Below are 14,624 nucleotides of genomic sequence, written 5' to 3'. Positions count from 1 at the left end.
TTCAGTCTTCACAATGAGTCAAGAAAAGTTCTCCAAGACCAAAACAAGCTCATCAGGTCAGGTCAAATGTCAAAGTCATGCTGATAGTTTTCTTTGATTTTGAACAACTAGATCATAATGAATTCATGCCAAAGGAACAAATTGTTAATCAATGGTACTATCGAGACCTGTTACGATGCTCCAAGGAAATGTGAAAAGAAAACACCCTGAAATGTGGCAAGACACCTCATGGCTCTTGCACATGATAACGCACCCCCACTACTTCATTGCCTCATCCTCCGTTCTCTCCAGACCTGGCCCCTGCAGACTTTTTATTATTTCCAAAGTTGAAAATCCCCTTGAAAGGACAAAGATACGCAACAATGGATGAGATAAAAGAAAATTCATAGACGGTGCTTCATGTGACCCAGCAAGAGGCATACCAAGACTGCTTCCAGAAGTGGAAATGGCATTGGGAGTGGTGTATCAATTGTAAAGGAGAGTATTTCAAAGGACACCATGCACAATAAGTAAAGGGTAAGCGTAGAAATATTTTGTGGACAAAATTACGAACGGCCTCGTATGCTATCACTGGCTTGCCAGGCCTATCACAGACCTTGGCATGGTCAGTGCCTGCACGTTTCCTCATGTTGCTAAAGTTTATGGTTAAACCTGCCAATACTCGGGAGGCTGGCCGCAGTTTTGGCCTACATCCCTGGATCAAGTTTATAATTACATTTGACAAATAACTGCTAAGTACTATTTACCCTTGCAGCTTATGTCCAATCTAATCTTTCCATCTTTGCGCGCTACAAGAAGCTCCTGTACCATTACAGAATCACCATGCCTGGAACTATACAACAGTATCTCTTGCAGCTCCATTTCTGGCCCTTCATTGGACATTTTAAGGGTCTATCAGTCATATCATCATATGGAAGCATCTAAGACCTGAAACAAAAAATACCTATGGTGAAAATAACAATCAAAATTAAAATATAGGAGTACTTCTCATAAGAAATTTCAAGGAAAATAGCAATTAAAAAGTCTTAATTGTAAGATGAATCAATGAGCAAAAAACAAAAGTTTTATGCAGAGGTATAGTTTTATGTAATATTGCCCTAAAAACATTTTCTCAGAGAAAGAGTGTGTGAGTGGCTCAGGGCTCACAGAGACACATATCAGGTATCCGACTTTCAGAACAATTAAGTAGTTTATTATGTCCTCTCAGGTGTGCACCAGTTTCTCACATCTTCTTTGTACAATATTTCAACACATTTAATAACCACATACAAAGTTTCCTTGACATACCAAATTGCTTCTCTCTTTAACTGTGCTGATTACACCTCCACTTTGCCTTCCTATAGTCCTACAGTTCATGTTTTGCAAACCATCCTTTTCCAAGTGGATCTAGGAAAAGATTATTGTTTCATTGGTGTTACGGCACACAAGAATATACTCATTAGTGACTTTCCAAAAATAACCACAACTGTTCAACTGTTGAGGAGATAATGGTAAAATGGGAATAAATCACTAAGAAAAACAAATATACTTTGAATCAGAAACACAGGTATTTAAAACTGGTTTGGAAAAGCACTACACTCTGTGTCCCAAGAGTTTAGGGAAAAAACTATGTTGGTTCTTCCTGACAGAGGAGGAAGTCACGGCTTAAAGAGGAATCTCCAACACAGAAGTGATTTCAAATGGCGTCCTTTTCCTCAGTTACAAGAAACAGGTATGCCCTATCAAGCAGTTGACCTGACCAACAGAAGCTTTTTTATCTTTCATCTCACTCCAAACCAACCTGTTTTCCATGGCTGTCCTTTTCAACCACAACACGGAGGAAAGCAAGCACGAAGTGATTCAATTTTCACTATAGTCATTCTTAACAGCTGCCTCTAACATCTCGTATCTGTGAATTCCAAAATACTCCAATACCCAGCAAAATCATCTCTCATCACCATTTTGAAAAGACAACACTAGGTGGACTCCTAACTGCCCAGCACAAGATTCTCTGCTGGGTATGCTCATTGAACAGTTAGAAGAGCACAAAGTGGGCTGAAACAGATGAGCAATTTCAACAAATGTTCACATCTAATCAATTCTAGACTGATTGTGATTGTGTATAACTACTGATCGAAGACAATGAACTACCTTGGTAAATCTATTCTTAGGCCTTTTTCTAGGAATATAATGGAGTAACCAGTAAAGTATCCTTGATTAGAGCCATCATCCTATAATAATCAAGGTTACAGTGCATATTTAAAATACAGTGGATTTTACACCAGTAGTTACAATACTCATCTCATTGTGTATGGGTAACTTAAAAATTGTTTGGGTTTGCAAAAAAAAAAAAAAAAAAAAAAAAAAAAAAAAAAAAAAAAAAAAAAAAAAAAAAAACTTTGGCGGCTACTAGTTCCACCACTATAGGAGAACATTCATTTCTTTAGCTTCCACCACTAGCTGTTTCATTTAGTTTTCTAAAGGTGCTATTGCTCATGACCACAGTGTTCGTGAGCATACAATGACGAAAAATTCCATAGAAGCTGCAGCTGACTTGGCCATAAAAACTTGTAGTATGATGAGGATTCATCAACCAATTGCTACAAGTAGTTCACTAACTTCCAACTAGCTGATATGATTGCATGGCATTCAATATTTCCAACTGAGAAAACTGAACAGAACCATAACAGCTAAACTCATAATCAAATTATGTAAGAATATACTGATATTCACAGTAAAACTGTAGTGTGTTGTCAATTCCCTAGTTTCTTTTACAATGGTATTTGCAAAACATACTCGAACTTCAATGCTCTCACAATAAGGTTCCTTAGGAATTACCGCAAAGTGAGCTCAAAAATAAATATCAAGCCCAGAAACACTATAAAATTGTTGAAACTGATGGCAGGGAGCTCTTAAGGTGCAGCTGAACTAAACTAAAACCTCATCAAACACAAATGAAATTAACAAAGACATTATCTTTGAGGAAAACATGAACATTGTTATGCAGTCTTTTCCTCCAGTCTCTGAAGTACCAAGTGCAAAGTGACTAGCTCTAGAAGATGAACAACAGATTTTAAAACTACCACAAAATACTGGACACTTAAATGGTCTCCTTTCTACATTGGTTATGCTTTCTGTATATAGCTGGAAAGAAAGCAATGGTACATGTGATACTTTGCGGGATACCATTTCTTTGTGTTAATTTTGTCTGAGAACATCTTCCCAAAACAATTATGGAGGTATGCTCTCCAATGTAGGACTCATACTTCCTGGATCTATACTGGGAGTTACTCATGAATTTCCATAGTCAGTCAAATCAAACACGGCGCCTCGTTCACCATTTTTAATATACATTTTAATTTTGCAGATACTATTTGCTGACTAATTAAAAACAAATATTGTCTGCAGATGACAGTAACACTATAAGCACAGCTGAAACATCATACAAGCCACAGACAAAATCTAACTCAGCAGCTGCTGATGTTCACAGGTGAACAGATTCTAATAAAATTATGCTTGATATCCTAGCTGAACCTTGTAATTATATCTTTCACAGCCTCAAATATATTAGAAAATACGTTAAAGCATACACCAGAAACAGTTCTATTAATATTCATAAAATAAAATTAGGGAAAACACTCACTTTCCAAGTAAACCAGAAGTAGTCTTGAACAGCCTTTCCCATTAGGAAATAAAACTATATAACCATCTGCCACAATACATTAAACACATGAAATTATTTGCAACAGTTAGAAACAATCTTCAGCAATCTTTAACTGACAACTGCTTTCATTCAGTGAATGAGTAACAGTCTGGTGAATGAGTAAGATATGTTGATTGAATTAAAAACCCACGAACTTCACATGGATGTCATTTTTATTTCATGAATTAGGCGTTGTTTGTGTTGTAAAAGCAAAGAAATTTAATTTAAAATCATGTCTCTGGTAAGGAGTCCTAAATAATGTAATTATATTTGCTCACTTATATCCATGCGCAGATGGAATCATATATATTGGTGAAACCAATAACTGTTTGCATATAGCCTAACTATTTATGCAATATAAACTTGGAACAGATCGAAATTTATTAACTTTTGTTAATATTTTAATCTTGTACTTCTAACTTGTTATTGTAAGTAGACATCATCCATGCAAAGTAAAATGTCAAAAGTCAAATAGGGACATTAAAGATTTTTTAAGGGTCTTCCTTGTGAACCTAGTGAGATCAACACTTTAGTTACTTGGTTTTAGGAGAGGAATAAAGATGTTTCTCCCCCTCTCCTTTCCCCCCCCCCCCCCAAAAAAAAAAAAAAAAAAAAAAATTATTAAGATAATGTACCGGGCGCCAACTCTGTTTCAAAGACTAGAGACTGTAATATATTATTTCATACCTGCAATTGAAGCAGTTCTCTACAGTCTGTCTTTGCCAAAAGCATGTAGGTCTTTGGTGCGGTCTGATACCACACAAGAATAGGCCTGACTATACCCAAGTAAAACATGACAATTTTGGTGGCTTCAGCTCAGTAACTGATGGAATTCAGTCTTTATCAGCGTCCTTTAATAATCTGTGTGCAGTCTTTGTCCTTCAACAGTGAGCTATAATAGGGCCTGTGCCAAGGGTCTGCACTTGTTCCATCAGCAGAGTGACATTTGCATTCCAACAGGAAAAAGCTTTTTCATAGTTGGGCATAAAACCTGGTGATAGAGAACGCATCCACCATTTCCAAAAATCTTTCTTCGACTCAACTACTCACCTAATTACACTATCTACGCTTCGTCTATATGAGCTCCTGCAGCACCAAATGTACCTTTTCACTTGCCTTAACCACAAATATGTTCCTCCCCCTCTCCCCCCCCCCTCAAAAAATGTAGCGTTGTTAAGTAGGAAGCTAAGGAGATGGGCCTTCAAAAAACTTAAAGACTAGAAATTGTTGAAAGTTTCAAAGGAAGCATTAGGCAACAACTGAATGAAATACAATAAAAAATGAGTGGATGGCTCTGAGGCATGAAATAATGAAGGTAGCAATGGAACAAATAAGTACAAACAAAATACCCACCCAGCATCCCTGGATAATGCACAAGATAGTGAATTTAATTGATGACAGGAAAAGGCATAAAAGTGCAGCAATGAAGTATGGAAAAGGGGACACAGATATCTAAAAAATGAGTGACCAAAACTGCAATATTGCTAAGCAGGAATGGCTTGAGGACAAATGCAAGGCTGCAGAAGCGTGCATGATGTGGGGAAAGGTAGACACTTCATGTCAGTTTAACAAGAGATTTCCTTATATGAAATAGTTCAATTTTGTTTTTTCATTTTACTAATTGTAAAATTACTAATTTTCTTTTAAACATTCATCTATTGAGTTGACAGTGTTGTCATACAAAAAGTATTTTTAATTGTTTTTAAATTATGGTTGGCTGTCTGTCAGACTCCTGATGCTATTTGTTATGTGGACAAAGGCTTTTCTTGCAGCATAATTCACCCTTTTCTGTGCCAAAGTTGTATTTAACCAAGAATAGTGAAGATTAGCCTCTTTCCTAGCTATGCACATCACTACTGCTATTGAATTGAGATGGGTTGTTAATAACAAATTTCATAAGTGAATACATAGTGATGCTACTGTTAATATCCCTGCAAGATGATGATGGCTGAGCTCCAACTATTACTGATTACACACTTTTGTCCAATGAATACTTTTTTTCCTTAATGACAAGTTACCCCAGAATATGATGCCATATGACAGCAGTGAATGCAGCACTCACAGCCAAACTCAAAGCCTTTAACACATCATCAATGTGTTTCTTTCAGTTCAGTCTCTAATCAATGTGCACACCCAAAAAAATTTGAATATTCTGACTTAGCTACAGATTCTGTTCAGAGTCTATATTTATCAATGGTGTTACACCATTTACTGTACAGAACTGTACATATTGTGCCTTATATATGCTACCTACTAGTATATAAGATAGGCAAAACACCCTCAAACTTCAAGAAGAATGTAGTAGTTTACATTAAAAAAGACAGGCGCTAATAGTGTGAAAATTAGATTTAACCATCAGTTTCGCAAGCCATGGTTGCAAAATATTGACATGAATTATTTACAGAACAATGGAAAACCTAGTTGAAGCAATCCTCAGGGAAGATCAGTTTGGGTTCTGGAGAAATGTAGGTTCATGTGATGTAACACTGACTCTATGACTTATCTTAGAAGATAGGTTTAAGAAATGTAAACCTAGATTTAGAGCATTTTTATATTTAAAAAAAACTTTTGGCATGTAGACTGGAACACATTATTTGAAATCCTGAAGGCAGCAAGGATAAGATATAGAGAGCATTAAGTTATCTACAACCTATACAGCAACCAGACTGCAGTTCTAACAGTTGAAAAATGTGAAAGGAAAGCAGTAGCTAGGAAGATATGAGACAGGGTTGTAGCCTATATCCAATGTTATCCAGTCTGTACACTGAGCAACTGGGAAAGTAAATTACAGAAAAGTTAGGGTAGAAAAAATAAAAATGTTGTGATTTGCCAAAGACATTGTGATTCTGCCAAAGCTAGTAAAAGGCCTGGAAAAGCAGTTGAATGGAAAGGATAGTTTTTTGAAAGGAGGTTATAAATTGATTACCACTTAACAGGCAACCAAGAGGGAATTACGTTAGAAATGAGACACTCAAGCAGTAGAGGAAGATCTCTATTTGGGCAGCAAAGAAGCTAATTACGACCCAAGTGGAGAATATATAAACTGCAGACCAACAATAGCAAGAAACACTTTTCTAAAAAAGATAAATTTGTTAACAACGAATACAAATTTAAGTTGTAGGAAGTCTCTTCTGAAAGTGTCTGTCTGGAGTATGGCAATTGTATGGCTTTGAGGCATGGGTGGTAAACAGTTTAGACAAGAAGGGAACAGAGGCTTTTGAAATGTGGTGCAGTAGAATCTGCCAAATATTAGATCGGTAGATTGAATAACTAACAGGGAGGTACTGAATCTAACTGAGGAGAAAAGGAACTTACGGCACACCGTACTGAAAGAAGGGACTGATTGGTGACGTCCTGAGGCATCAACTGATCATCAGTTTTATATTGCACGGAAGTAGGGATGGGAGGGGGGGGGGGGGGGGGGGAGATTGTAGAGGGTGACTAAGGATTGAATACCGTAAGCAAGTTCAGATGATGCAGGCTGCAGTAGTAATGGAGCAATGTTTACAAGGCTTTCACAGGATACACCATGTGGAGAGTTGCAACAAACCAGTGTCTGGATGGCAGACCAACACAACATGATAATACACATAATCATTCTGGGCATCCTACATCTACATATACATAACCACTCTGCAATTCAGATTTAAGTGCCTGGCACAGGGTTCTTTAAACCAACTTCTGACTATTTTCCTAGCTTCTATTATCTAACAGTGCTTGGGAAAAATGAGCACTTAATTCTGCCTCTACAAGCTCTGATTTCTCTTATATTTTTATGATGATCATTTCTCCCTATGTAAACTAGTAACAAAGTATTTCTGCATTCACAGGATAAAGTTGGTGCCTGAAATTTTGTAAAAAGATCTTGCTGCAACAAAAAATGCCTGTTTTTTTTTAATGATTTCCTGTAATTCACTGTATTACTTCTATTTCCTTTCTTAAGCACTGGTGTGACCTGTTCAACTTTCCAGTGTTGCAGTATAGACCTTTTGTCGATCAGGCAGCTACATATGATCAATAAGTATGGTGCTAATATAACAGCATACTCTGAAAGGAACCTAATCAGTACACTACGTGGGCCAGAAGACTTGCCTTTATTAAGTGTTTTAAGCTACTTTGCTATACCAAGGATATTTAATTTACATTAATTATTTTTGGCAACTATTCTTGATTCAAATACGGACTATTTACTACATCTTCTTCTGTGAAGGAATTTTGGAAAACTGTGTTTAGTAACTGAGCTTTAGTGACACTTTCACCAATAAAATTATCACTCATATTGTAGTGAAGGTATTCTGTTCCAACAGCAAAAGACATAAATGTTCAGTTGACAATATCTATATAACGCAAAATGTCCCATTAGTATGAAGAAAATTAACAACATGCAGTCAGCTTAGATGTGGGCAGAAGGATGGATGCTGTTTACTACAGGATGTTCAAGCAAGTAACAAAAAATCTGATATAGTTTCTGTTGCTTTATTTTTTGTTTCTGAAAATGGAAAGTTTACTTTATTTGTGATCAAATAATTGATTAATGTGCTTACCACAGTCGTCTAGAAACCACTTTGCCAGAATTTTCATGGCACATTTTAATTCTCACCATTTTTTTTTCTTTTGAACAGACAGTAGTATCAAAAGAAGGCAGCATTTCTCTGGTCGATGGTGTTCTCATGATAGATCATGTGCCATAGGCACAACAGACAGTTCTCTGCAGCTTAGCTTCTATTGCGACACCATTTTGATTTAATGAGAAACTGGAGGATTATGTTTAAAAGTCATTCCTGACTGCCTCACTATAAAGGAAACATATGTTTGTGAGCACAGACTCTAGCAAAAAATATGTTGAAAGTTAAAACCATTTTGCATCCTTCAGTTATTTAAAGTCTTTAAATAAATATCTGTTTATTTGATTAGTTGCTTGTGCACCATCAGCTGATTCCAGTAGGTGGCTATTATAAAGTGCTGAAAAAATCAAAACACTATTTAAATGCTACAGCCTTTAGAATAACATATAGAGGTAAGCAAAACTCTCCTTCACACCTCGAGCATCACCCACTATATAGCTCAAATCCTCTTCGGACAGTATGAGAACATATTGTGTCCACTGTGAAGACATAAATACAATACATCTGAATACACATATTTTAATGAATAAAAGGTAAGAAGGGAAGAAAGAAGGAAGCAAGGAAGAATAGTGTCTAACATCCTATCAATAATGATGTCGTTATAGATAGAGCACAAACTCAGTATGGGAAAGGAAATTGGCTATGCCCTTTCACAGGAACTATCCCTTCATTTGTCTTAAGGTATTTAAGAAAATCACAGAAAATCTAAATCTAGAAGGCCAGCTGGGGATCTGAACTGTGGTCCTCTCGAGTGTGCTAACAGCACACCATCTCAATTGGTTTTTAATGACTAATATATGCATGAACTGAGCACCACAACATCCTTGTACTTGTGCTCATGATATGCACTTATAGTTTGTTAAATTGCGTATAATCAAGAGGATGGTACTTGTCAACTTCTTCACTCTTAACACAGTGGAAGCTCATACTTATGAGCAAGCGAACCCCATCACGAGCATGTTGAAAGTGCATGAGGAATGTGTAGGGCCTCTTAGGGGATAATGATGGGTACTACTGATTCATTTTAAATGTAACCCATTAAACACAATATTCACAAATGATGAGTGAGAAGAACGACTGTTGACAAACCCTAATTTGAGCTCCAATTTTCCAGTTGCATTCATTTTACAAGATGTGTGGGGGAGGAAGTAAAATATTGCCTGATCCTTCTTGGAACATATGCTCAGAATTTCAACCATAAACCTCTCTGTGATACACAACACTTCCTCATGATGCATGCAATTTCTGAGAGCAGGAGTCCATACAGTCCACATACGAGTCCATAGAGCCACTTATAGAGACCACTTGTGTCAGTCCCCTGGCACACTCTGGTGGGCCGCCAATGAAACAGCATTATTTAAGTGATCACAAATGAGTGCTCTGCCTATTCTTTATGCTGCATTCATGTTGACCAGTCAACTTGTTCAGCGCTATGCACAACCTGTATCTTAATGTTGCTCTACAAAGTACTATGTTCCAAATATCGTGTTTGTTCTTGATATAAGAAACCTGGCAGTGAGTGAGGGTTAGATTTCCTCCATGTGTTAGTGCCAGTGCTAAATCACCCAACAAACATCCCGATGGAAGAAATACTCCAATGTCTCACTGCCCAGCAGCAAGCTCTCGCAGAACAGCAACAGCACTCCAATCAAGTAGTGTCTTCATGTTCACAGCATGTTGCTCTTGCATCAGTGTAATCATTGTCCTTTCCAACATATGATGAATTGGCTGAAGATCAGGACTGCTAAAAGACATGATTACGCCGAAATTTCCAGGTTTTTCATGTGGGTGATGTAAACCCAAGCTGGGTTTTCTTTCTCTCCTGGCTTTCGTCTCACATGTATCAGTTGTTGTGCGAAATTGTGCCTTTGCAAGAACCGCTCAACTTATCATTTGATGAAATTTTGCAAGCTTCTCTCAACCGATTACTGTGACAGAACGCATATCATTGGGACACATGTAGAATTTTACCATTGTCAGAAACATCCCAACCAATCTTACAAAGCCTGGGCTGCATAATAACAAGGTTTGAGCCATCACTGTAAATTAGTCACTAGCACTCATCACGAATCCTATGCTGATCACATGGTGCATAAAATGGTTATTTGGCTGGCCCCAGGTAGGGAAGTTTGCAAAAAAGCACTTCAATGTGAGAATCCAATGGTTACAGATGTGCTCAATATACCACAGTCCTTTGAAGTGTCACAGGCCACAGGATATCAGATTGCTGCATGGGGGACATGTCAGAAGTTGCTCATGCTGCAAGTATGCAGCAAGTATTCAGAAAGATGGGAAAACCTTTGCATCAGTACCACCTTTAACTAAGTGTTGCATGGAGCAGCATTGGTTACAGACAGAGCAGCAACTGGCCACGTCACAGTAGCAGTTGCCTGTCCCCCTTCCATCTTGCCTGTACTGGTTTGTCCAATATGAGTGTTGCATACCCTAAGCACTGGGCAGTTCGGAAAAAAAGGCCACACTGCATCAGTGTGAGACATCTGGTAATTTGCCGAAAATTTTTATAGCAGCATATTTTACCCCTGTGCCAAAGATAGGTTGAGTAAGGATAATGTAGGTCTTTCTTTTTTCTGGTATTATAATCATGAATGTTGCTGTTGTTTTTAAACTGGTCCATGTTGTTGAGAACAAATTTCATTAGTGAGTAAATATACTGTGAGGCTGTTGTAAGAATTCCCAATCTTTTAAAAAGATGCCTACAAGATGTGCAACTATGAACCCCACACATTATTCTAACCACTTTCTTTTGAGCAGTGAATACTTTTTGTCTAAATGTTGAGATACCCCAAAATATTATTCCGTATGACATCAGAGAGTGAAAGTATGCAAAAGTACGTTAGCTTACTAAATTCTATATCCTCAAAACTGGCAATTATTCTGATTGCAAAAGTTGCTGAACCTAGTCGCTTTAGAAGATCCAAAATATGAACTTTCCAATTAAGATTCTCATCTATATGTACAACCAAAAACTTTGTATGCTCTACCCTGTCTACTGACTTCTGTTGATGTGTTTATACTTACTGAAGGAACTGTACTTTTTGCAGCAGAAAATTGGATGTACTGTAATTTTTCAAAGTTTAGAGCAAGCCCATTTGAAGAAAACCAATTAATGACTTTTCCAAAGACCTTATTTGTATCATTTTTAATTGGAGTTTCTTTTAATGAATTAATAATGATGCCTGTATCATCAGCAAACAGTGTCAGTTCAACTTCCTGTTTCAGATAGGAAGGGAGGTCGTTCATATATATCAAGAACAGAAGGGGGCCCATTATTGAATCCTGTGGAACACCTAATGTAATTTCACCCCAGTTAGATGAAGTGGGAAACTTATTTAAATCACTTGATCCATATAAGGAAACTTTTTGCTTCCTGTTTTGTAGGTATGACTTAAACTACTCGTATGCTATTCCATTTATACCATAGAACTCCTCAGACAGACAAAGGTACAGACGGTGTTTAGAAAGGATAGATTGCATGCAACCGGTGGTGGAGTGTTCATCGCTGTTAGTAGTAGTTTATCCTGTAGTGAAGTAGAAGTGGATAGTTCCTGTGAATTATTATGGGTGGAGGTTACACTAAACAACCGAACTAGGTTAATAATTGGCTCCTTTTACCGACCTCCCGACTCAACAGCATTAGTGGCAGAACAACTGAGAGAAAATTTGGAATACATTTCACATAAATTTTCTCAGCATGTTACAGTCTTAGGTGGAGATTTCAATTTACCAGATATAGACTGGGACACTCAGATGTTTAGGACGGGTGGTAGGGACAGAGCATCGAGTGACATTATACTGAGTGCACTATCCGAAAATTACCTCGAGCAATTAAACAGAGAACCGACTCGTGGAGATAACATCTTGGACCTACTGATAACAAACAGACCCGAACTTTTCGACTCTGTATGTACAGAACAGGGAATCAGTGATCATAAGGCCGTTGCAGCATCCCTGAATATGGAAGTTAATAGGAATATAAAAAAAGGGAGGAAGGTTTATCTGTTTAGCAAGAGTAATAGAAGGCAGGTTTCAGACTACCTAACAGATCAAAACGAAAATTTCTGTTCCGACACTGACAATGTTGAGTGTTTATGGAAAAAGTTCAAGGCAATCGTAAAATGCGTTTTAGACAGGTACGTGCCGAGTAAAACTGTTAGGGACGGGAAAAACCCACCGTGGTACAACAACAAAGTTAGGAAACTACTGCGAAAGCAAAGAGAGCTCCACTCCAAGTTTAAACGCAGCCAAAACCTCTCAGACAAACAGAAGCTAAACGATGTCAAAGTTAGCATAAGGAGGGCTATGCGTGAAGCGTTCATTGAATTCGAAAGTGAAATTCTATGTACCGACTTGACAGAAAATCCTAGGAAGTTCTGGTCTTACGTTAAATCAGTAAGTGGCTCGAAACAGCATATCCAGACACTATGGGATGAAGATGGCATTGAAACAGAGGATGACACACGTAAAGCTGAAATACTAAACACCTTTTTCCAAAGCTGTTTCACAGAGGAAGACCGCACTGCAGTTCCTTCTCTAAATCCTCGCACAAACGAAAAAATGGCTGACATCGAAATAAGTGTCCAAGGAATAGAAAAGCAACTGGAATCACTCAATAGAGGAAAGTCCACTGGACCTGACGGGATACCAATTCGATTCTACACAGAGTACGCGAAAGAACTTGCCCCCCTTCTAACAGCCGTGTACCGCAAGTCTCTAGAGGAACGGAGGGTTCCAAATGATTGGAAAAGAGCACAGATAGTCCCAGTCTTCAAGAAGGGTCGTCGAGCAGATGCGCAAAACTATAGACCTATATCTCTTACGTCGATCTCTTGTAGAATTTTAGAACATGTTTTTTGCTCGCGTATCATGTCATTTCTGGAAACCCAGAATCTACTCTGTAGGAATCAACATGGATTCCGGAAACAGCGATCGTGTGAGACCCAACTCGCCTTATTTGTTCATGAGACCCAGAAAATATTAGATACAGGCTCCCAGGTAGATGCTATTTTTCTTGACTTCCGGAAGGCGTTCGATACAGTTCCGCACTGTCGCCTGATAAACAAAGTAAGAGCCTACGGAATATCAGACCAGCTGTGTGGCTGGATTGAAGAGTTTTTAGCAAACAGAACACAGCATGTATTTATCAATGGAGAGACGTCTACAGACGTTAAAGTAACCTCTGGCGTGCCACAGGGGAGTGTTATGGGACCATTGCTTTTCACAATATATATATATAAATGACCTAGTAGATAGTGTCGGAAGTTCCATGCGGCTTTTCGCGGATGATGCTGTAGTATACAGAGAAGTTGCAGCATTAGAAAATTGTAGCGAAATGCAGGAAGATCTGCAGCGGATAGGCACTTGGTGCAGGGAGTGGCAACTGACCCTTAACATAGACAAATGTAATGTATTGCGAATACATAGAAAGAAGGATCCTTTATTGTATGATTATATGATAGCGGAACAAACACTGGTAGCAGTTACTTCTGTAAAATATCTGGGAGTATGCATGCGGAACGATTTGAAGTGGAATGATCATATAAAATTAATTGTTGGTAAGGCGGGTACCAGGTTGAGATTCATTGGGAGAGTGCTTAGAAAATGTAGTCCATCAACAAAGGAGGTGGCTTACAAAACACTCGTTCGACCTATACTTGAGTATTGCTCATCAGTGTGGGATCCGTACCAGATGGGTCTGACGGAGGAGATAGAGAAGATCCGAAGAAGAGCGGCGCGTTTCGTCACAGGGTTATTTGGTAACCGTGATAGCGTTACGGAGATGTTTAATAAACTCAAGTGGCAGACTCTGCAAGAGAGGCGCTCTGCATCGCGGTGTAGCTTGCTTGCCAGGTTTCGAGAGGGTGCGTTTCTGGATGAGGTATCGAATATATTGCTTCCCCCTACTTATACCTCCCGAGGAGATCACGAATGTAAAATTAGAGAGATTAGAGCGCACACGGAGGCTTTCAGACAGTCGTTCTTCCCGTGAACCATACGCGACTGGAACAGGAAAGGGAGGTAATGACAGTGGCACGTAAAGTGCCCTCCGCCACACACCGTTGGGTGGCTTGCGGAGTATCAATGTAGATGTAGAACTGTAATTTCTGTAACATAATGTCATGATTCACACAATCAAATGCCTTGGACAAGTCACAGAAAATTCCTATGGTGACATTTTACTATTTAAAGACTCTATTATGTGGACAGTGAAATTCTATATTGCTGTCTCAGTGGAACAGCATTTTTGAAATCCAAACTGTGATTTACTAAGTATCCCATTACTGTTGAGATGGCTAACC

At 38.3% G+C, this 14,624-nt stretch overlaps 1 protein-coding gene across 1 annotated transcript in view; it reads right to left on the bottom strand.

Annotated features, from left to right (window-relative positions):
* The window catches only part of LOC124622611 (oxysterol-binding protein-related protein 1-like), a 170,642-nt gene that overhangs the window by 141,490 nt on the left and 14,528 nt on the right, over positions 1-14,624 (bottom strand). The window contains exon 3 of the mRNA XM_047148377.1: positions 747-927. Coding sequence (XP_047004333.1) covers positions 747-882 — 136 coding nt within the window. The 5' untranslated portion in view covers positions 883-927. The remainder of the gene's footprint in view (positions 1-746; positions 928-14,624) is intronic.

Source organism: Schistocerca americana, chromosome 1, assembly GCF_021461395.2.
Source record: "Schistocerca americana isolate TAMUIC-IGC-003095 chromosome 1, iqSchAmer2.1, whole genome shotgun sequence".
Lineage (NCBI taxonomy): Eukaryota > Metazoa > Arthropoda > Insecta > Orthoptera > Acrididae > Schistocerca > Schistocerca americana.
The sequence above is the reverse complement of the archived record's forward strand: the minus strand, read 5'-3'. Positions and strand labels throughout refer to the sequence as shown.